Consider the following 23,117-nt stretch of genomic DNA (forward strand, 5'->3'; position numbering starts at 1 on the left):
AAATTAAATCAATCGAAGCTCGCACAATTGGATGAAATAGTAAAATAGAAAAATTACGTTACAAAAGATTAGCGCACTGCACCAAAGATTAGTTATTTTTTTGTATGAAATAGTAAAATTTATTTATATCATGAAATAGTAAGAGAATAAAAGTGGGGCAGGCGTTTTGGTGTTCGTGTGACACCGTGACATGTCTTTGGGTCATGAAAACATCTTTTGATAAGCAAATTACGTTACAAAAGGACTCACCAAACTTGTGATTGGGTCACCTTGTCAAGCAATACGGCCACCCCCGGGTGACCCGTGGCATAAAGTTTCATGGTGTGAATTTTCTTTTTTTCTTATATTTATCATTTGGGATAATGTTCTCTGTGCCGCAGCGCAGGATGCGCCTTTAGTATTAAATTTAAATTTTAGGTAAGATATGTATTCCTTAACCCCCTTCCCCCACCCCACCCCCCGAAAAAAAAAAAAAAAAAAAAAATGTAGGACATGTATTACCCAAAAGAATAGGCTCACCAACTCCTACACACTGTTGTTGGCCGGGAGTTGGTCCTCGGATCCTATCAATCATCCCTCCCCAATAAGCAAAGTAAAAAAACTAATTCTTTGTTTTAAGTTCTAACCCAATAAATACCCCTCTTCCTCCTCTGCCCAACTTCATCTTTAATCAACCTTAAAGCATCTTTTCATCTACTAACAAGGACAAGAAAGATACCCAAAGAAGAGAAGAGAAAAAAGAGAATAGCAGCAATGGCGACCAATGGAGAAGAGCAACAAACCCAAGCAGGGAGACATCAAGAGGTCGGCCACAAGAGTCTCCTCCAAAGTGATGCCCTTTACCAGGTTTAGTTACCCTAAATTCATATCTCATTTCAATTCTGTTCCATTCTCTGATATCCTCTTTCTCTGTCTCTTAATTTCTTGTGTTTTGCAGTACATACTTGAAACCAGCGTGTACCCAAGGGAGCCAGAGGCAATGAAAGAGCTCCGTGAGGTGACAGCTAAACATCCATGGTGAGTTCCAATACAATCCAATTGGAGAATAAGAGTCGCAGATCTGATTCTGTTGGTCTTACATGGATTTTTACTAAATTGAAACGTACAGGAATATCATGACCACCTCTGCAGATGAAGGTCAGTTCTTGAACTTACTTCTCAAACTCATCAACGCCAAGAACACTATGGAGATCGGTGTTTATACTGGATACTCTCTCCTTGCCACTGCTCTTGCTCTCCCTGATGATGGAAAGGTAAATTGAACACAAGAATTTAAATGGGTAATTAGATAATAGAGTGAGTGATTACAAAAATGAGAACTTTTCTTTTGTTTGATTGTTAATCTCAGATTCTGGCCATGGATGTTAACCGGGAGAACTTCGAACTGGGTTTGCCGAGTATTCAAAAAGCTGGTGTAGCCCACAAGATTGATTTCCGTGAAGGCCCTGCTATGCCTGTTCTTGACCAATTACTCGAGGAGGTAAGTGAAGTCTCTACATGGAACTCCAATTTGGCTCTCCTCCAGCAGTGCCAAAAAACAGGGGGTATGGTCATTTAGAGGGGGTGGGGGGAAGGAATTTGGGTCCCACCTGTGAAATGATCAAAACCCCCCTTATTTTGCTGGGCTGGACCTTCCAGCTCCCCGCGGCTGGAGGAGAGCCAGATCTGAAACTTATAAACCTTCAATCTTGTGATATCTTTATCCCTTCTAGTTCCCTGCCTGTGCCCCAGTCCCCCTAACAAGGGAGGATGCAATGACCACCCTACCCCTGCCCGGATGGGATCTACCCCCCTTATTAGAGGGACTGGGGAACTGGGCCGGGTAGAGAACTAGAGGAGATAATTTTTCCAAATCTTGTGCTCAATGATGGAGAAAAAATTTAAATTTACAGGGGAAGCATGGAACTTTCGATTTCATATTCGTGGATGCTGACAAGGACAACTATTTGAACTACCACAAGAGGCTGATAGAGTTGGTTAAGGTGGGAGGTGTGATCGGCTATGATAATACTCTTTGGAATGGATCGGTGGTGGCTCCGCCAGATGCACCGCTACGTAAGTACGTGAGGTATTACAGGGACTTTGTGATGGAGCTCAATAAGGCACTCGCCATCGACCCAAGGATTGAGATCTGCCAACTTCCCGTCGGTGATGGAATCACCATTTGCCGTCGAATCAGCTGATTGCCCAAACCAACCCTTCAATCACCATCCTAAGTTCCCAACTCAAAAAAAAAGCAAAATTTTTTTTTTCTTTCCTTTTCTGAAACTGAAAATATCTTTCTTTGCTTGTATTTTCATGGTTTTGATGAAACTGGTAGTCTGGTATGAGGGCTGTAAGGATGATTGTTGATTATATATATTTCTGAAAATGAGAAGCTCACAGATTTGGCAAGTCTCATGAACCTCACAGTCCAATCACAAAATAAGAAAAATAAATTTTATTTCTCGTCCATGTACTTTTATGGTGTTCCTGATGCTAAGGTTGCAAGGATGTATTAGCAGTGAGTGACCTACCATGTCATTTCGGTGAGATAAGCTAAACCCTTATTTTTATGAATCTCGTCTCTCAATTACATAGTTAATGGCTTAATGGGTCAATGAGTTTATCAAAAAAACCAAAAAGCTTAATGGGTCAATGACGGTTATGGTGAGTCCAGATTCTCTCCTCACGTGAGAAGATATTCGGGCGATGATAAAAACAACTTAATGGGTCAATGATAGGTATGGTGAGTCCAAATTCTCTCCCCATGTGAGGAGTGGACTTGCCTCTCCCTTGCCTCTTTTGGGGACATTGGTGCTGTGTGAAATGTATTCTAGGTTGTTTTTGTATTCTCGGGTGATAAAAACAACTATTTTTATCATTCGAGAATCCATACCAAACATTGCCTTGGCCTAGCCACAGCCGGCAACCATGAGTTTGGATTGTTACTCTTCCCCTAGCCTCTTTGGTGCATAGAGATAGTTAAGCATGCCAAACACCTCCAACATGTGGGATCCACCTCAAAAAAGTTGAGATGAAATCAAGTTCCGCATAACCTCCTTTCTTTACTTGGTATTTGCAAAGGGAAATGGTTTTCGGAGCCCATGTTCTCTCTCTCTCTCTCTCTCATGACCTTATTGTTCTCCTATTTTTTATATGGATAATCTTTGGCATCACTATGCACTTCATTTCACTAGGATTTTTTTACCCTTAGAAATTTATGAATATCAAAATTCTATTGTTGTACAATCTCCATCGGTGACCCTTTCTTCATCAGTAGTTTCTGGAGAATTCTCACACCAGTTGAGAACGACTCAAATTTTTTATGATGCTAGTTTACCTCCAAACTCTTCTATTGGTGGTCATTTAGGGTGGGGGGGGGGGGGGGGAGGGGAGGCATTATTTGCTTGGAATTTTTTAGGCCGACCCATTCATGTTGTTTCGATTCCAAAGATTTTTGAGCATATTGCTATTGGGGAAGCTATGGCTATCCATTCTTCTTTCTTGGAGTGCATATCGAAGGGCTATGACAATATTGTTATTGTATCAAATAATAAGGAGGATATCACATACTTGCAAGGTGGGCTATCTGTGTCTCCTCTTTACATCCATGACATTCTGGACCATATTGTTCACCTTTCTACTTATCTTGATACATGTACTTTCACTTATGTTCCAAGGGAGAATATCAATTGTGTTGACTCCCTGGCAAGGAGGAAATATCAGTAATATATACGATGTTGTGATCCATTTCCGATCCATGGCTTGTTGATCTATGTAATCTTCAGCCATGAGCTTTCATGTTTTCATAATAAAACTCTTTTTACCACCCCACCCCCCCAAAATAAAAAATAAAAAATAAAAAATAAAAACCCTCACTTCTCAGATTGGCCATTTTTAGGGTTACTTAGATATAGGGAATTCATGGCTAGCATGTGTTGGCACAAATATACTACTAGGGAAAAGATATTCTGAGCCACTAGGGTATGCTAACACCTTTGTTTCTCTCTCTCTCTTTCCTCATATAAAATAACACCGCTGCCCTCTAATGTATAATACAAATTTATCACTATCTCATTGATGCATTCACTTGTGCCGCTTGCTTGAGAATCCCCTCCCATATTACTATTACCAATTAGTGATATCTATCCTGATCATTTGTCAAGTCAATACACTTGCATTGATTTTTGAGGGTCTTATTGGTGGAAGGTAAAAAGAGATAAGCAAAATCAGAACCAATTACAACCAGCCAAAGCCGTTACCAAGTGCAGTAATGGCATCTTAAAATCATAATTCAGGGACACAATAATGTTAAATTAAACACCAGTACACAATTAGGTTTTCAATAAAAAGGAAAAGAACAGTTGGGTGTAATGAAGATGACACATCCATAAAGTTGATTATCAAAAGGAAATTTGTAAAGCGGCGGATAAGCCAACAAAGGCTACTGAAGCCAACACAATAAATTCAATATCTTTGTTTTGGTAAAATAAATTCAATATCTTTCATTGGGCAAAAGACTTTCTGTACGGACAGTCTAAAACTGTATCTTAAGACCGACAGCCAAATTTTTTTGCTACTAACCATTATACTCATTGTTTTAAATATTGGTTTCAGATGGGCCGGTAACGATATCTAGCCGATTTCATATCAGTGGAACAATTCTTATTAAGGGTAAATCTATCCAAAAGTTAAAATTTTTTTTTATTGAAATTAAGGGCAAAGCCATTCGATATGAACCGATATACATCGATAGCGGTGTTGGATAAAACTGATACAGACCTCAATACCGATATTAATAACCATTATCTTCGATAAAAAAACATAAAATTAATAACAATTATCATACTTGTATCGCCTGTTGAAGATTTTTTATATCTACAGGTTCAAAGGGCATTTCTAGGCCGACAACCAAATTTTTTTGGCAATAAATAATGTGTCATGCTTGTACAGACCCTATGGTTAGCATTTCCCTTTTTAAAATTCATTGCATACAACAATTAAAAGTCTCTTCCATGTCACCCTCACCGTTCCTCTAATATTTATTAGGGCAAAAAATCACTCTCTGGTCGTGCAACGAATGCACAGTGCGGAGACCAATGAGAGCACATGCAAGGGCATCAACATAAATTTGATTTTTTATTTCATGAGGGGCGGGATGATACTTTCGTATGCTCTTGTATCTGGGTGTAAGAGTCACACGACAATATAGCATTCTTTTTCCCTATTATTATAAAGGGAGAGGTGGCATAGCCTACAACTTTGGTTCAGAGACTTTTCCCTAAAACAATGTGATGGGTAGCCTACACCCCTTGCTCAGAATTTTTTTTAGTAATGAATTTCGGAAGAGAATAAAACTTGATTTAACTTTGTTGGTGACTATCACTGTAACTCAATGTTGCTGAAACACTATTACGCCCTTCATGGTTGTGTATATCACATCCTCTACTACAATCAAAGAATCCGATCAAGGTTTAAAAAAAAAACCGGTAGCAAGATAGAACTACTCCTATTGACTCTCTGGTTCACGTGCCCTTGCTCACTAAGTCTCGTCAAGATATTTTGGTGTTGTGATCATTTTTAGAAACGAAAAACGAAAACAGAAATGGATGATTTAGCTTTAAGAGAAGAATTGAGAAAGAGAGAGAGTCCGAAAACTTCAATACAATAGAGGTGATGGTACTCTTTCAAGGCAACACTTGAACTCTTTAAGGGAGAATCGTTATCCTCTCCTGTAACTGCAAGGTGCTATACTGCATGGTGCAGCGTAGCAGAGATCATATGATACAATGGGCCCCACATGGTACACATGACCTCTGCAATCGCCGCACGATGCAGTACAACACCGTACATTTACTTGAAGGAATGTGCTTCAACATTGAGATTTAACCTTGTAGAATCTGAAAGAAAAGATTCCAAAACAGTCACTAAGCACTCTTGTACATGTCCATGACAAAAATAATATCAAGTTAAAAAAACCCCGACCCATATAGCGTCACCCTAAACTCTCTTCTAAATTTTGTTCCTAGGATGTCTTTTTCCTGGTTTGCCAAAAGATTGATTCAAATAACGTAAATTTTTTAAAAGATTCTATTACTAATACAACAAAATGGTCTATGATTTCTTGGAAGTGCATTTGTAGACCAAAACTTGGCTTTGCTTCTTAAATTGTGTTAGAGATTGTTAATTAATCCTTTTGCTTTGAGGTCTCTGGTTTTAAAGTCTACATAATGGACGCCAGGTTGCGCCAGATACACCACCCTTACACCCTGACAGAGGGACGCATTAAATGACCACCGCAACCCCAGTGATTTCAGGGGTTTCAAAAGGGTGCGACCATCATTCTGCGTACCCCTATGTCAAGGTACTCGGGCACCATGCACTGCACAAATGGGTGGCATTTTCTTTCCCATATTTTAAGAATAAAAGCTTGCTTGATTCTGGTATTTTATGCAAGAGGCTCTGCTGTGTGGAACAGTATTGTTCAAGTGTGGCTCATTTTGAAGAGAATGGTTAGTTAATTCTAAGAGAATATTGCTATTTGGAGGGATCCTCGAGTCCCATCACTGCCACAATTATTATTCCTTACGCTCCTCCGTCTTTGAGAAGTTACATGTTTCTAATGTCAGTGATGTAATATGGAACGGAATATGGAATATCTCTGTAATCTGAACTTTGTTCCCCAGTCATATTGTCAAGGTTATTATCTCTGTCCCAATTCACCGTGAGCTAAATAATGATAAGCTGTTTTGCCCCATAAGCAAAACTGGTATGTTTTCTATCCGTCTTGTTGCCTCCTTTGTATTTCAGACTAACATTGACTCGTCTATGCTAAATGGTAGCCGTAGGGATTGGTAGGCCTTGTGGAAACATAAGATACATCTAAAAGTTTAAGACTTTCTTTTGGAGTAAAGGAGATTGTATAAGATCTCCTCAATGAGAAGGCTACTCTTATCATAGTTGTCATGACATCTAGGCGACCCAAGGCGTTGGAGGGGTCTTGGACCCAAGGCAACTAAGACGACAACCTAGGCGACCAAGGCACCTGTACACCTTGACAACTATGATTCTCATGACAAGAAGTGAAAAATCAGCACACCATGACTACAATTCATGCAGTCTCCTCCATACTAGAATTAGATCAAGAAATATTTGCCAAGAGAATTCCTAGCAGAGAACCTTTTATTAAATTTTGGAGTGACTATCCAAACAAAACTTCATTTTTTGCCATCATTGGTTCTAGTTCAACCATCCAGGAACAAGCACATCACTTCCCATAGAGGCTAAGGCTTCACTGCACAACCCGAAGGTCAAAGAACTGATTTTGCATGGAGGTGGATGGTAAATGCCTTTTGGATTTATCTGCAAACCAAATCATACAGGGTGGACATTGGGAGATTTATAACCTCTTGCCTGATATTTATCTGTCAAATCTTTCTAGTAATGTTTTTCTTTTCATATCCCAGAGTTGATGGCATTGCTTATGGAATTGCTTCTAACAAGGTTAGGAAATTTATTGGTTTTTCAAAGGGATCCATTCAATGATGAGTCTCAGACCTGGTTTGTTAGGATATATAGTCTATTGTTGATGTTATTATTAGTACGAGATGCAGATTCATCAGCAAACTATGTGATGCAGATTCATTAGTATGTGATGCAGATTCATCAGTATATGTTTTCTCAACCCAACACAACCCCCCCCCCCCCAAAAAAAAAAAAAAAGATGAGCAAGCTTCTGCATGCATCAATATATGGGACAATAAATCTATCTCATAAAGGATAATCACAAATGATCCCCTCCAAAAGAACTAATCAAAACCAGACAACCTCTTCCATCCTTTGCACTCATGAGTTATGCACATGGATTAGTAAGTACTCAGTTGACCCATTCTTCCTTTATAACAAAGGAGCTTCAATGCCCTCAAATAACATACGAGATGAAATAACAAGTTTTCATTTCCTTGTAATGATTGCAGAAGTTTCTTTTTTTTTTTTTGCTCTAATTCTTCACTTCACATCTAACCAAACGATCCCTAAATAATCTACAATTTCCTGAGAAGTCTTGATTTCCATCCAGAGGGATTTTTTTCTTATTTCCAATAGGAGACCTGTCCTAGCCCTCTGTATTCTCGTTCATCCTAAACATCTACACCATTCCCCAACAACTAATGTTAACTAACCTCTGCAGACTCACATAAATGGTCACTAATAAAAAATGTGTAACAGTGGAGACCTCATGAAAGTATTTCCAACATATACAAGTAATGAAGAAGTAGAATCTTCTTCTCTTAAATTCTTCTAGCCCAACTCATTTAACTTCATGTACTCAGTGAATGAAAATGCTTCTAAACAAAAAGATGATTAAGTAACTTAGGTTATACTCAAGATTTATTGTTAACATACCTATTTTCCTATAAAGAATTATTTTCTTATAATATCCTTTGTATACGTATAATATTTCTATTGCAAGACGGAAGGAAAAGGACAATATAGAGGATGGGTATACGAGGTTGTGATCCTTGGCTCAATCCATGACCCAAAACTATGGTGATGCAGGTTTATCACCAAACTGGGCTTCTTTCCTTAGAAATAAGTCGAAGGTTGGGTTATAGACATGTTGGGCCTTTGATCCCATGGGTTTTCTATGTAATATGCCACTTTTATGGGCCTAAAAGTGTGGTACGTAAATTGCATACGTGATTAGCCCTATACTTAGTTTATTATCATCTTTTAGTGTTTTAAATTGAACTGGTTGAAAAACTGGGCTTCTTTCCTTAGAAATAAGCAAGGTTGGGTTATGGACATGTTGGGCCTTTGATCCCATGGGTTTTCTATATAATAGGCCACTTTTATGGGCCTAAAGGTGTGGTACATAAGTTGCATACGGGATTAGCCCTACACTTAGTTTATCGTCATCTTTTAGTGTTTTAAATTGAACTGGTTGAACCATTGGTCCAATTTAAGTGATTTTAGAATATTCTTTTAGGATAGAATCTTCTAACTTAGACCACAACTCTACACAAATTTTAGAGAGGGAGTGTTTTGTATTTAGGCTCGGCCAAGGATTAGGGATTTCCTATTCCTAGGCTGCATAAGAATTTAGGCCTTTGCCCATTATAAATATAGGCAAACCGTGGGGCTCCTTGTTACCTCACTGTTTTATGAAATCTACTCTTTGCAAGCTACTGCAACCTTTCTTCTATTGAAGATCTACTTTGTATGTGATCAAAGCTTATGGGATTGGTGTGTGATACAAGCGACACCTTGCAGTGTGAAGCCCGAGTGGTTCGTTGGTGGGATTGGTGTTTGATCCAATTGACACTCTGCGGTGTGAAGCTCGAGTGGTTCCTCTCAAGTTCTACTTTCAAGTCCAAGATCTGATTTTTATTCAAGTTCAAGTTCAAGTTCAAAGATTCAATTTTTATTCAAGTTTCATCCTCAAACAAGCTGCTGCCCCATCCCAATCATCCTCCTCCTAATCCTCTACAACCCCAACCCTAGTTTTCCCATACCCTAAATTCTCCATAGACCTAACCAACCATCAGAACTTCATCAAATTTCAACCACAGCACCCCCTGCCCATAAGGAGAACTCAATCTCCCTTGCTGCCCATCTCAACCACTGAAACCCTAATTTCCCCCCATCTCAAATCAAAACCCAAAACCCTAATTTCTGCCCAGCCCAAACCAACCGTCAGAACAGTTTACAAATCTGACCGATTATCCCTCATAACCTACTAAGAAAACCATTCAAGTTTGATCAACTTCTGTCCAGCCAAACCCTAGAAATCCATCTTTTCCTCTTTTCCAAAACCCGAAACCTAACCCTAAGTTGCTATCCATTCAAGTTCACACACTTCCCTCCATCAAAACATCTTAGGACCTTCACTGATAGACTCCCTACCTTGACTTGACATAACCCTAACCCTAATTTCACCAAAAACCCTATTTTGGCCTAGATGATTCACCAGTTCATATCAGATCCTGGTTTACTAGCTCCTAGGTGGTCTCCTACCAAGCTAGGACTACATTATACAGGATATAAAAAGATCCACCAATCCCAAGGATCCATAGGCTTAATTATGGATCCAACAATAAAAGCGTTTGAATTATTTAGTCTTAGATTCTGTATTTAATAAGATCTTGTATATCTAGATCTAAATATGTATGAAGTATTTATCTATATATGTTATACTATATATATATATATAATTTCTGCAACATAATCGTATTCTTTATTCAGCTAAATATTTATTTAAAATAACAGGTAGCTGAATATCTCCAGCATACCATACGCCTCCAACAACTGCCTACACAAGCTTAGTAATAAGCAATAACCCTGAACACTTTTTTGACCTCTACACCAAATACACTACTGAAACCTTAAATTACTGCCTCTATAAACTTCACATACACTCAACTCAACCAGTCCTCTTCCCAACTAAATCATGTTTTGACATCCTAACCCTAATTCTTCCGGAAAACATTTATCAACTCTGACTACAACAAAATATTACACAAGAAGTTATTCAACCACAATTTTATCATCAAAAGAATAGAATATTTACTTCAACTTGAACATTAAGCGCCCCCTCCCCCCCAAAAAAAAAAAAAAAAAAAAAAAAAAAGAGTCCAGCATAACATAATTAAAAGTTCAATATGACAACTGCTAGAAAATAATATACCGACGAATTCTAAGCCAAAAAATCTAGCAAGAAAGATACTCAAAAGAGTTCGCCGCATCACCTTCAATAAGCAACATAATTTACACAAGTCCTAACCATCAGCATACTCCCAAGCCCCAGAGCTCTAACCATACAACCAAAGAACAAATGGGGGAGTTGTACTAACGTTGTTATGCCTTAAGACGGAAATGGAACTACACAAACAAAAGTCAATTTCTATTTAAATTCGAAGCCCTAATCCACAATTCAACAAGAAAGAAGAATGCGGAACGATTTCCCACCACAAACAAAAATACTTACTACCCGAACTGCAAGGGTCTTTGCAAATATCTCGAAAAGACAAAAACAATGACCAACATTATAAACCTGTTCAGCAATGCTGCAACTAAAATATAAAGCAAGCAAAAAGTAGAAGAGATGAAAACCTCTCCGAATTCATTTTCCCTTCCCTTACTCTTCTCCTCTCAACGGTACGACTTCTGGAAACGTGCGCGAGCTCCACGACCACCAAACTTCTTGGGCTCGCAGCGCCTTGGGTCAGCGACAAGGAGGGTCCTATCGTACCTGCCGAGGATATCCTTGATTTCCTTCTTCGACTGCTCGTCTACGTATTTCTGATAGTAAGCAACAAGGGCTTTGGCGATACTCTGGCGGATCGCGTAGATCTGCGAGGTGTGACCACCACCGCGTACCCTAATCCTCATATCCACTCCTGCGAAGCGCTGACGACCGAGCAATAAGATTGGCTCGTATGCTTTGTAGCGGAGAATCTCCGGCTCCACGAGCTCAATGGGGCAGCCATTGATCTTGATGAGACCCCTGCCTCGTTTGCAGTGGGTTACTGCAACAGCAGTTTTTTTGCGCCCGAAACACTGAACGGAATCCGTGGCCGCCATGAGAGCGTATTGGACGGTACCTTTCTCCCGCTCTGAAAATCCTAACCTTAGCAAGCAAAAACTCAAGAGAGGATTTTGCAGCTGGCTATTCTCACACTTTATACATACTTATGTCTAGGGTTTTCGCGAGGAAGGAAAATACCTCTGGTTACCATGAAATTACTGATCTACCCTCACTTACCTGGATGACATTTGGGGCTATGGGTCTCTCAGTGGACCGGCCCTAGGGAGTTATATATCCGATTCATATGGGAATTTGAATTCGAAAAATCAATTTACAAGATCCGTGAAAGTTAATCAGATGCGGAATTATGGATACGGATATTTTAATTTCAGACCAGATTGTGCAAGAGAATGATAGCTGGTTGTGTAGTTCTTGCACCATTGCGAGGGAAAATAAGAGTGTACAGAGAAGCATTGTATTGGATATAGGGTTTTCGATTTCACTTGGGGCTCGCTCTTGTGTTTGGGCCAAGAACCACACGACCCATTAGGGTTCTTTTTTCTTGGTCGGATATATATTTTTTTTTTCCAGATTCGATTATAAAATATGATTAAATAAAAATTTTCTAATTAATATTTTATAATACCAAAAAAAAAACTTTTAAACAAAAGACCGTAAGCCTATCTAAAGGTGTTTAAAGAACTGTTAGAGTGTTATGCACAAATCAAAATAGGATGTGTTAAGGAAAGAACCTCAAGATATGAACAAGAAAGATTAAATATACCACTATGATTGATTAAAGGGGAACAATCATCATTATTGGATGGGGATAGTCTCAAGTCAACAATCCATTTGTTGATATTCTCCAAGATCAACTTTGGATTAGGAAAAATATTCGAAATAACAACCTGATTCCTGTGGTTCCATGTAAAATAGGATGTGATGGAGATCCCACTGAAATACATTTACAAGTTAGTTTAGAAGAGGACAAAGAAATAAATAGATTAGTAAAAAAAAATTTAAGAGAAGAATAAGATAAAAGATCATTTCTCAACCCCGAAGGACCTGTAGCCTAAATTCATTTAGGGAAGTCATAAGAAAATATGACATAGACACATTGTTTCCAGAGTAGCTTTACAGAGTGGGCAACAAGTAGACAAACTATTAGGATGAGGTTGTAGAGGGCATCTATTATTAAAAATGAATTTAGTTGCTAACTTGGTGGTAACATGACCGTGGATGGAAAGATTACACCACTAATTATCCAAAGATTGGGAAATAAGAATCTTTATTATTTCACAAACAGAAGACCCCGGGTGGGGGAAGGCGAGATAAGGTATGTATATTCCAAGAGTTGGAAGAAATAAAGTCACTAACCTTGGCCAAGGGATCATGGTTGAGTTGAGGAGAATTCATAATAGGAGGGAGAAGCCAAGGATCATTCCCAAAAAAGGTATTTCAACCGGACCTAATTTTTTTGGGAGACCATGCATTTAAAGAGAAGAATAATAATTGCAACACTATTCCAAGTCCAAGAACCCCTTTTGGCAATGGACATAATTTTTAACATTCCACTAAACCCAGTTTTAACAGGTTAAATCTTGTTTTTACATTCCACTATCATCGCCATCACCACCACAACCATCACCACAGAACAGAAGGTAGACTTCTGTTAATATGCCATCCATAAGTGTTTTTATTCGATTGTAGGGGCAGAAATAACTTTTTACTAGTTTTACCATACAACATTTGTTGTATAGAAATACTCCAAAATAACAGAAATACACACCAAAAAACAAATGTTTCTAACTAAAAAGAAACAATGATTTAGAATAGAAACGTTGCCATACACACCTTAATTTGCTGCCTGTGCTTGTACCAGGGTGATCCCAATGGAACACATGTACTGGCCGGGGTCCTTATCGCCCCCAGTACTGGGGGGGTGCTGTGCGCATCATGCGGCGCACAGCACCGCCCGCAATACTGGGGGCAATAATTTTTCTATGCCGATAGCACTTGCCCTCGATCTTAACCGCTGCTCAAGCTCTTAGAAGGATGGTCTCTGATTCCTAGGTAGCCCATTTGATGCATCCACCACCTTAAGCTGTAGTTTTGTGCTGGCTCCAAGGAAATAGAGGCTATAAAACTTGAGTTTGATTTTTGATCTCCTTCTTGTAATCCTGTTTAGTCCAAAATGATAGCCAGGTTGCAAACTCTCTCTGAAATGTATAGTTTATTTTGTGGACTGAGGCTAACTACACTTTTGTTTTTTGGGGAAGACTGACCCTAACTACACACGTCTCTACTGATTTATAAAGCTTTGGAAGAGATGCTATGGATTGCCTATTCGCTTGTATCGGATGGTTTTGCCCTTTCACCAAAAAAAAAAAAACAAAAAAAGGGTTCATAGTAAGGGTAAAACTGTCCAAAAATTAATAGGGTATGATATCTGCCAACCCAATACCGATATTTGAAGCCATATGTAGAGCGGCTCTTTTGTAAAATTTCAGTAATTTTGTGAATAAACCATGTTGCTTTTCCCATACATAATCACAACATCCCCCCAATCTTTCCCCAAAAAAGAGAGCCCAGAGTCTCTAGATCAGCTCCTGGTACATGGAGAGTAACGATTCTTCACATACGGTTCCATGATAACATGTGTCATTACAAAATCTTCATGTACAGAGAACTGATCCAGACTCAAAAATAGTGCCTTTGTGGCATGGAATTTGTTTGTTGGGAAGGGGTTCGCTGTCAGGCTGCATGGCCCCTGCAGCAGCACGGGGCCAATGAAAGCGTGCCACAAGCATCAAGGAGAGGGAAGGTTTTTAGTCATTTCACTGCCCATGTGAGAGGACTTGGGGGACGCATTTTGCCTTTATAATGCAATTTTTGTGATAAGAGACCTGTTGCCTTACCTCCAAAAAGCACAAGACACCTGTTGCCAAATTTAAGGGGAAGATCTCTATGCATATTAAGAAGAATTCAACCCAAATTTGTGGGAATTCCTAAAATTCTCCTCCTTGTTAAAACCTTGAACACGAGTTGTGAATTTCAGTATATACACTTGCAGTCATTTAAGGTTGTCTTTGGAAGGGGAAGTTGTTGATTTTTCTTTTGGATAAAAATTCCAAATCAATTTAAAATCAAGAATTGGAAGCCAGAAAGCATGGAGGGAAACCATCTCCCTTCAATAATATATAAATATAGCCCTAGTATGTATTTCACCCGAAGCACTAAAAGATACAAGTTAGAAAGGATCTGCTGCTAAAACAATATATGATATATATACTTAAGCTTCCAATTCATCTAACAATAGATCATTTACATTATTTCCTCACACAAGAATTCTGTCAATGTGTTTACAAAATAACAAATTATAAACAAATTATGAACATAGTGCTTCATAAGCAACTAAGGAAGGATTCTTAATGGATGGGCCAAAGAGAAGCCGTTTCAACATTAAGATGTACACCTCCAGGCTTTATCTGAAGAGCAGGACTTATTGTAAGCAAAGCAATGAGGCAATCGACAGGAACTCTCATCCCCCAAACATTGATTGATTCTAGCTTGTGGCATTTATTTACAAGGAAGAAGAGTCCACTCTCAGTAACGTGGCGACAACTCCACAGGACAATAGTCTGTAAAAGAGTAGCATATCTTATATTTGCATGATTATGACCTTTAAAAAAATATTTGAAGGGGGGGGGGGGGGCATAATGGATTTGCAATGGACCCTCAGATCACAATTATAACCACCAAGATAAATATAAACACACGCATTGCATCTTACCTAATTATGACACTAATACGCAGTTGTTACTGTTTTATAAAGTAGGTGACAGTGTGCACAGACAAAAAATAAAATAAACAACATGCAGTTTACCAGATAACTCACCTTCAAATGTGGGCAGCTATTTGCAATTGCAAATAAAGATTCATCAGTAATAAATGTACCACCAACATTCAGGTGTTGCAAGGAAGTAGCTCTTGAAACCTGCAAAAATAAAATGAATTAACAGATATAAATGGAAAGACACACACTTCAAATAAGATGGAAAGGAAACATTGTAAGCACTTGTCAACTTTGCAGTATCACATCGTTAGAAGATAGAACCGGAATTAAAGCAGAAGGGAATAACAGGCCCAAGACTGTACCGTAATCATTGATACGCATGCTATATATCTATGTAACAATTAGTAAAAAGATTCCAAACACCGGGCAGTTTTACCCATTAATCAGTACCTCCCTACGGCTCGAAAACCATCTCGATTGGATGACCATAGCCACAATATACTTCCACTAGTATGGCTAGCGAAGAAGAATTAGTGAGACCTTATGGAATGAAAATTACTCTCCGGTTCCCCTATTATCTTCACAAGTTTATAAAAGAAACATAAGCATGGAAAATGTCTCATAATGGAAAGAATAAGAGGAGGCATAGGAGAAAGCATCAATACTGGAGTAGTGGAGTAGGATAAAGTAAGTATCCCATGATAGGTTTGTAAATATGATGGGATTTTTTTGGTGAGAGTAAATATGATGGGATTTAGTGTTTATTAATATACATCAATGTATTATGCAAATACCTCTTGACATGCTTCTTCCAGACCTTGTATTGGAAGTCCTCATTGTGCACTCCCAATACACTACCCCTCCAAAGGGGAAAAGAAAAAGAAGCCTCTCTGGTGGAAGGGTCCAACAAACATCACTGATTCTATGGTCTAAACTTCATACCAAAATTAACAGATTATTAGCCTACATGATACAAGATTCAACCATATAGAATAAGTTCTAGTTCTTCTAGGTACCCCCAATCAAACAAGCATTCACACATGGTACTCCCTTGTCTGAGATTTTTGCTCTGGTCCTCGCTTGAATAACCTCAAAATCAGTTGAAAAGATGTTAATTGAACTGTAAGATTTCAATTATCATGGTTACTCAACAGCCCAACAGATTGAACACAATGCCATCAAGCCAGCAAGAGTAAGAGTTTATTCCCATTCATGCCTAGAAGGATCTAGAACCTTGGTTATGAGTAATACTCTGCAATTCTCAACTAACATGTATCTTGGTATTAGTGAACTCCCTTACACTTAATGAGACCAAAACTCCCTACAATCTCAAGCTGACTGATAGCTCCTCAACTAACCTACTCTTGTCAATTGCACGCGAGACTTCCTTGTCTATTCTCAAAAATGAATTCCATGGTCATTGATATTAGGAATTCAATAAATGTACAGAGAACACCAAAACTTTGACAATATATGTCAATTAGATTCACCTTCTCAGAGAGAGAGAGAGAGGACAGGGACCCTTGAAAGCATACAATTTGCAACTAAAATATTCAACCCACTGGATCCTAATCTTGCCTGGAGAAGACCAAAACTGTAAAGAGAAGCTAAAAACCAAGTGGCCTCATGAATGCAGTTGCCATTTTAATGGGCATATTCCATTTCTTCCAGCTGATATTAGACAATCTCAATGAAAGAGACTTTCTTGGAAGACAGCTTTAAAATAAAACACATGTTACCTCTAAAAGGAGATGTTTTCCATACATGGAAAATGAGAACTTGATTGAGGGTTTATTAGATAAATTAAGGGATACGATACGTGAGCTCCTTGAACTCTTGGAAGAAACTTAAAGGAAGGTATCATTGTTAATGACCTCTTCTATTTAATTTTCATTGATTCACAGACAAAATTTTATTCCCTCTTCATGAAATATCCAATGCATGTCATCCTTTATATGAGTTCATGAATAACCCTTCAGTACTTGCTCAACTCCATACAAAGCTTCTCACCCTACTTCGAGCTATAAATGCTTCCTCTTGTGACAAAAAAATGGCCCTTTTCCATATTAATCTACCTTATAAAGCACCAGTGTGCCATTCTTGATGCCCTTCAGTTATACAAAAAGCACTCCAAGAGTTGAATTAGGCAGAAATTAAATAGTAGAGGTCCACATGTTTTACACAATAAAACAATTATACCAATGGAATAATTTCTTTCTGCCTTCTTAGCCTCCTCAGTAATAGCTGGAACTATGGACAACAACAACAACAATTATTCAGCCTTATCCCAACTAAATGGGGTCGACTACAAGGATCCTTGCAAAGACAAAATACTAAAAATAATAGTAAAACTAAAGGAGCACAACAACTCAGCAAAATCACACCTAAATGGGGTCGGCTACACAGATCCTTACCCTCCAATCAGCTCTATTTGAGGTCATACTTGAGACAAGGCCTAAACTATGCATGTCTTGCTCAATACTTCTCCTAAGGTCATTTTAGGCCTGCCCCTAGCTCTTTTAGATCCTTCAGTCTGAATCAAATCACTCCTCCGTACTGGTGCATCCCAAGGCCTCCATTGAACATGGCCATGCCACCTCAAATGATTTTCATGGAGCTTATCTTGTATCAGGGCAACTCCAAAATCAGCTCTAATATGGTCATTCCTTACTTTATCCTTCCTAGTTTTGTAGCACATCCATCTCAACATCCTCATTTCAGTTACACGTAGTTTATCTATATTGTTGAGGAAAGGACCTCACACACTCTTTCATATCATGGTTTTGATGATAACAAACAAACCAAATGTGTACTAACTCTTGTTCTAGATGCATAAGAAGCCCTTTACAAGAGCATGGCAACAAGTGAGGGGAGCACCTAATTTCAAGAGTCTATACACAAGCACATCAATGACTCATGGAAGAAAATACTCAAGCAAAGCTATGGAGCCCAAGACTTGAAGTACTTCTGAAGTGTTGGAATTGTATTAAGTTGTAAAGATGTATTAAGGTCTAAATTAATGTATCGCACACACACACGCATGCATACATAAAGAAAGACCTTAGGAGGTTAAAAATAACCCAAATCCATGTGTCCATACCAATTAGAATCATCCCAAAACAGTCCTTCCAAGGACTTGCAGTAATTCAGCAAAACTACTGATTCGGTATACCGGATCTGAAAACGGCAGTACCAAATCCTATAAATCCCACAGATACAAGTCACAGAGAGCAAACAGAATGCTCTGGATCTAGATCCGGCATACCGAATCAAAATATCATTACAGACCATGATCCAGCATACCGAATCCAATAATGACCGTTGGGATTTGAGTGTTGAGTCAAAGGCTATATTTTAAGTAATTTGGTGATTCAGTATACTGGATTGGGAAACGGCATACCGGATTAGCTCTGTCTTTTGAATCCGATCTTAAGACAGATCATTAATTAAATTGAGCTGCCTAGCCTATAAATAGGCACCTGTTTAAGCTCAAATTAATACTAATCACCATCATTAAGAGACTTCACTACAAGCTTTAAGTGCCATAGCCTCAAGTAAGCATTCATTGATTACAAGCATCTAATCATCACAAGCTCACACACTCAAGCTCCTCTACCTCATCTAGCTTCAAGCTCCAAGGGTGGAAGGTAGCATACACTCCTACTAAGGTTGAGGTAACTCTTTACTTAGTAGTTTTACTTTATGTTGTAATTGAATCCTCTTGCTCGGAATCAAGATTAGTTGAGTCCTCTTGCTCGGAATCAAGAGTAGTGTTGAGTCCTCTTGTTCGGAATCAAGAGTTGTAAGAGTCCTCTTGCTCTTTCTCAAGATTGTTTTTAGTGGAATTCTCTCTAAGGTGAGAGGAGTGGATGTAGGCAAGTTTTGGCCGAACCACTATCAAATCTTTGTGTTTTTGGCACAATTACTTTAATTTTTGTTAATAACTCACTATTCCGCAAAATATTTTATTTTACACTAGCTTCACCTATTTACCCCCCCTCTAGGTGATTTTACATATATGACGTTTCTTAACTACTCAACATTCCGCCCCATATATCATAGCCGATTGTACGAGTGTCCTATTGAATTTTCCTTTAAGCTTTAAAAGAATATGTTGATCACACAACACTCCGGACACACCTCTCCACTTCATCCAGAATATTATACATAATGAAGAAAAAAATCAAAAAGATAATCATCATTATCAATAGAAGAGTCAGCAATATCACTGAAATACTTCATTGTAAATCTCACATCGGGTGACAGTTTAAAAGGAATTTAATCCAATCGTACCATTACTAGCATATAACGGCTACTGTTTGATCTAATTATGCAACATATAGACTGTTTCAAATATGAGACAATGGCTCAAGTTTTTGATTTAGCTATCTCCTCACTACAGGCCTAAAATTAATTGTGAGCCACACAAAATCTTTCTCTGATCAGATTGTGTCATTAGGTGAACCGCAATTCAAAATTATTGGGCAATTCATGGTCATGGGTTCTTTAGATGGTGGGGGCTGTTCATATTGGTCATTAAGGATGGCACTCAAGGCATTGCCTTTACTGGGACTCTAAGATTCCTCTATTTTTGCAGCAATGCCTTTATTTGGGGAGATCAATGTTCTTTCACGCTGTGGCTTCTGAGAATATCCTTAAGGGGCCTCCCCTTGTTAGTTGTTACTGTGGAGGCGGTGACTAGGAGTTCCAGCTGTCAACGGAAAAATAGGGAATTAATGAGTGCACTGTTTGCTATTTTTGTGGTTTTTGGAGTTTTGAAAAGAGCTTCATATGTCTAGGGAGGTGAATTCCAGAAACTGCTTTTGGCTCTTTGTACATGCCCTTCTGAAGGTATTTTATATTTAGTTGATTTTACTGTAGACCTTTTAATCTCGTAAAGGGGATGACTGTATAATTATGTGTTTAAGTTGATTATTCTACCAATAAATTCATTTGTAGAAGGGGGACAAAAGATATAAGTAATGGTTAGTTTTCTTCCCCCAAAATTTTTCGATCTTTATAATATTATGGTTATCAATGACATAATCTCATCAAATGAAAAATTTCAATCTTTATACTATTAGGGTTGTCAATGACATAATCTCATCAAATGAACCAAAAATTGGCAGTAAATGAACAATAAAGGAAATAACTGTTTGTTAGCTTTCTTAGAATATAAATATCTGACTCTATTCAATGACTGAATGTGGCAGACTTATACAGTAGCATATCCCTGCCATAAGTCAGGAAGACGTTCAAATTTAAAGATAAGTAACTCATGCAATGCAACGGAAGCAATTCTGTCATATAATATAACCGAGATATAGGGATCCCATTAGCAAATTTGGAGAAAAATGCTAATGTAGTCATGTGAAAATAAAAGACAGAAGGTTTATTAGTCCACATAGTAAAACAAATAATCAGATACATAAAGGAAACTACTCTACACAAAAGGCTCACATCAAATTTGTGTCTTAAAACATAATGATCACATACCAACTGAATTACACCCTTGTCTGTGATTCCTGTCATACCCCACAAGGATATTGATGTCAGGTTGCTGATACATTTTGCCAAAGATATTCTGTACAAACCATCATCTGTTATTTGGCAGCCCCAACAGCTCCTTGAACTGACAACAAAATAAAGCAAATCAGAACCATAATAATTGAGTGGTTATTTCATGCATCATTTTAAAATAAGTAGGTGACTTTATTTCTCAGTACAGTACCTTGAATAGATGTCGAACCATATGAAAGAAGAGGAGAGATATTCAGTTATACTTTCACAAAATTCTGTATATTGCTTATGTTGTATACATTATTTACAAAAAGTACTTAAAAATGTATTCCTCTTACACATGATCACTTGGGACAGACTGCTTAGTCCTTCAAATTACGTCATAGCAGCGGGTATGTCCTTTGAGTGAAACAAAAACACCCAACTTCCTCCTATTGAATCATTGCAACCCCACATAAAAGACTGAAATGCTTAAGAGACGGATTCTGAACTTTAGGACCTAATTTCTCAGAACATTCATTGAAAGCTTAGTACCCAAAGATAAGGTATCAATTCAGAATGGTACCAAATACAACATCCAGATTAGTTAATGGACTTGTTATAAGGTACTGGCTTCTAGTTTTAAATTTTATGCTGTACCATGTAATGCCCTGTGCAGCCTCAAAATTACAATCCAACACCCCCCCCCCCCCAAAAAAAAAATGAAATAAGTAACACCATACAAGATGCAGAGCATTGGGTTTATATAAGCAGAATTCTATCATCGTCATAATTAAGGGACAAAAATAGTCATAATTCATGATTCAGAAAAAAAGGGTATTCTAGAAGGAATGAGTGCCAAATCATCCAGGGGACAAGCTCAATGATCATGAAATAAACAAGAGAAAATTTTACACATCTTGTGCACACAGAAACAAACAGAGAGAGAGAGAGAGAGAGAGTTACATGTCGAGTTCCTTGAGGCTGTAAGCATGAGCAACGAGGCGGGCTGTGGAATCGTCATCCATCTTCCAACCAGCAAAGCTGAGGCACTCTTTGCGAGCCAGGGATTGCTTCACCCCTTGTCTCCATTTCCCACAGACGCTGCTCGCCCTGATTCAAAAAGCGCGGCAGAAACAACAAACAACAAGCAGAAGAAACATCTCAGTAAAGGATAACATTTTCATTCAACAATTGAAGTGAAATTCTACTACTACAATCAAACAATTAGAGAATTCAAACCAAAAAATACTCACTGAGCCAAATCAGTGAAGGAAGGTAGAAGAAGGAAGATATGAGCAAGAAGGTCTACAGGTAGGCAGTCGATCTCAGCATCTCCATACTCAGCCATCGACTTCTTCCCTCTCTGGTCACTACCTCTCTCTCGAATAACACGGAAGAAAGAAGAGACGAGAAGGTAACGCAGAGGGGATTAAAAAGGGGAAGATGGACAACGAAGGGGGGGGCCCTTAGCTGCTCCCCTGCGTTTGGGTTGTGGTAGTGGTTAGTTCTTAGTTCTTAGTTCTTACACGGCACAATTCTTCTCCTCTGTTTCACTGCAGAGAACAGAAGAGGTGTAAACTACAAGTCTACAACTGGAAACGGTCGCAGTTATCGTCTCTCATCATCTCTCTGTCGTTTCAGTAACGGGAGGGACAAGTAAGCACATAATTAAAGACTAAACAGCCAGCATTTGGTCATCTTCTTGCTCACGATGATGTGTTACATCTGGAAATTCAATGTTCCCAGTTACAATCCTTTCGAAATCTAATTATTAATTAAGTAAATAATCATAGATTATACATAATAATAAGGCTTTGAAGCACTTTTCCACGGTTCTACGTAAACGGAATGAAAAATGTTGGCATAGCACGACCGGGATCTTTATCCCCTCAATTTGCCTGCTCCTCTATTTCTTTAATTTCATTTAAACGAGGGAGATGGACCCACTCGGGCAGGAAAATTATCCACTTCAATTCTTTAATCCTCATGATTAATCAGTTATTCGGAGGATCCCAGGTGGAGACTGAAATCCATAGTATATGTCATGATATACTTTGTTTACAAAAGACTTTTGTTTCTTGTAGTTTTTCTTATGTTTCAAGATCCTCCAATACTGTGGTGGATTCCTTGGTCAGGACGGCCCTATCGGTAGAATCTCCGATTCTGTGGCCATGTACCTCTCAGTGGCTTTTGCAAATCTGTAATGCAGATGCGACTGCTTGTAAAGATTCTTCTCTCATGCCCTTTCTCTAGGGCTGTGTGGTTTGGCTCTTCACTGGCTCATTTAACTCCACAAGTTGAAAATCCTCGTTT

General features: G+C 38.5%; 3 protein-coding genes across 4 annotated transcripts; 1 reads left to right on the forward strand and 2 right to left on the reverse strand.

The window, feature by feature from the left end:
- The first annotated feature begins 681 nt into the window (after nucleotides 1–681).
- On the forward strand, nucleotides 682–2,193 carry LOC122660551 (caffeoyl-CoA O-methyltransferase). The gene is made up of 5 exons (XM_043855912.1): nucleotides 682–846; nucleotides 938–1,017; nucleotides 1,109–1,253; nucleotides 1,349–1,480; nucleotides 1,893–2,193. The coding sequence occupies exons 1-5, from the start codon at nucleotides 754–756 to the stop codon at nucleotides 2,181–2,183; spliced, it is 741 nt and encodes a 246-aa protein (XP_043711847.1). The 5' UTR covers nucleotides 682–753; the 3' UTR covers nucleotides 2,184–2,193.
- An 8,670-nt stretch (nucleotides 2,194–10,863) lies between these two features.
- On the reverse strand, nucleotides 10,864–11,622 carry LOC122660375 (40S ribosomal protein S16-like). Its single transcript, XM_043855653.1, has one exon. The coding sequence runs from the start codon at nucleotides 11,560–11,562 to the stop codon at nucleotides 11,131–11,133; it is 432 nt and encodes a 143-aa protein (XP_043711588.1). The 5' UTR covers nucleotides 11,563–11,622; the 3' UTR covers nucleotides 10,864–11,130.
- A 3,146-nt stretch (nucleotides 11,623–14,768) lies between these two features.
- Nucleotides 14,769–22,246, reverse strand: LOC122660417 (F-box protein At5g67140-like). 2 transcript variants are annotated; one of them, XM_043855720.1, is made up of 5 exons: nucleotides 22,058–22,246; nucleotides 21,768–21,914; nucleotides 20,799–20,934; nucleotides 15,393–15,503; nucleotides 14,769–15,147 (listed from the first exon to the last, which is right to left on the reverse strand). In XM_043855720.1, the coding sequence occupies exons 1-5, from the start codon at nucleotides 22,150–22,152 to the stop codon at nucleotides 14,935–14,937; spliced, it is 702 nt and encodes a 233-aa protein (XP_043711655.1). In that variant the 5' UTR covers nucleotides 22,153–22,246; the 3' UTR covers nucleotides 14,769–14,934. The 2 variants fall into 2 exon arrangements, with proteins under 2 accessions (XP_043711655.1, XP_043711656.1); XM_043855721.1 differs by having other exon boundaries at nucleotides 15,405–15,503; nucleotides 22,058–22,242.
- Between the last annotated feature and the right edge of the window lie 871 nt (nucleotides 22,247–23,117).

Source organism: Telopea speciosissima, chromosome 4 (genome assembly GCF_018873765.1).
Source record: "Telopea speciosissima isolate NSW1024214 ecotype Mountain lineage chromosome 4, Tspe_v1, whole genome shotgun sequence".
NCBI lineage: Eukaryota > Viridiplantae > Streptophyta > Magnoliopsida > Proteales > Proteaceae > Telopea > Telopea speciosissima.

What these genes read in the sequence shown, in the direction of transcription:
- LOC122660551 (XM_043855912.1), top strand. Translation starts at nt 754, where the DNA reads ATGGCGACCAATGGAGAAGAGCAACAAACCCAAGCAGGGAGACATCAA. An exon ending in GTGACAGCTAAACATCCATG is followed by an intron (nt 1,018 to 1,108) that starts GTGAGTTCCAAT and finishes TGAAACGTACAG; the next exon opens with GAATATCATGACCACCTCTG. An exon ending in CTCTCCCTGATGATGGAAAG is followed by an intron (nt 1,254 to 1,348) that starts GTAAATTGAACA and finishes TGTTAATCTCAG; the next exon opens with ATTCTGGCCATGGATGTTAA.
- LOC122660417 (XM_043855720.1), bottom strand. Translation starts at nt 22,152, where the DNA reads ATGGCTGAGTATGGAGATGCTGAGATCGACTGCCTACCTGTAGACCTT. An exon ending in AGCCTCAAGGAACTCGACAT is followed by an intron (nt 20,935 to 21,767) that starts GTAACTCTCTCT and finishes TTTTGTTGTCAG; the next exon opens with TTCAAGGAGCTGTTGGGGCT. An exon ending in ATTTGAAGGTGAGTTATCTG is followed by an intron (nt 15,148 to 15,392) that starts GTAAACTGCATG and finishes ACTCTTTTACAG; the next exon opens with ACTATTGTCCTGTGGAGTTG.
- LOC122660375 (XM_043855653.1), bottom strand. Translation starts at nt 11,562, where the DNA reads ATGGCGGCCACGGATTCCGTTCAGTGTTTCGGGCGCAAAAAAACTGCT.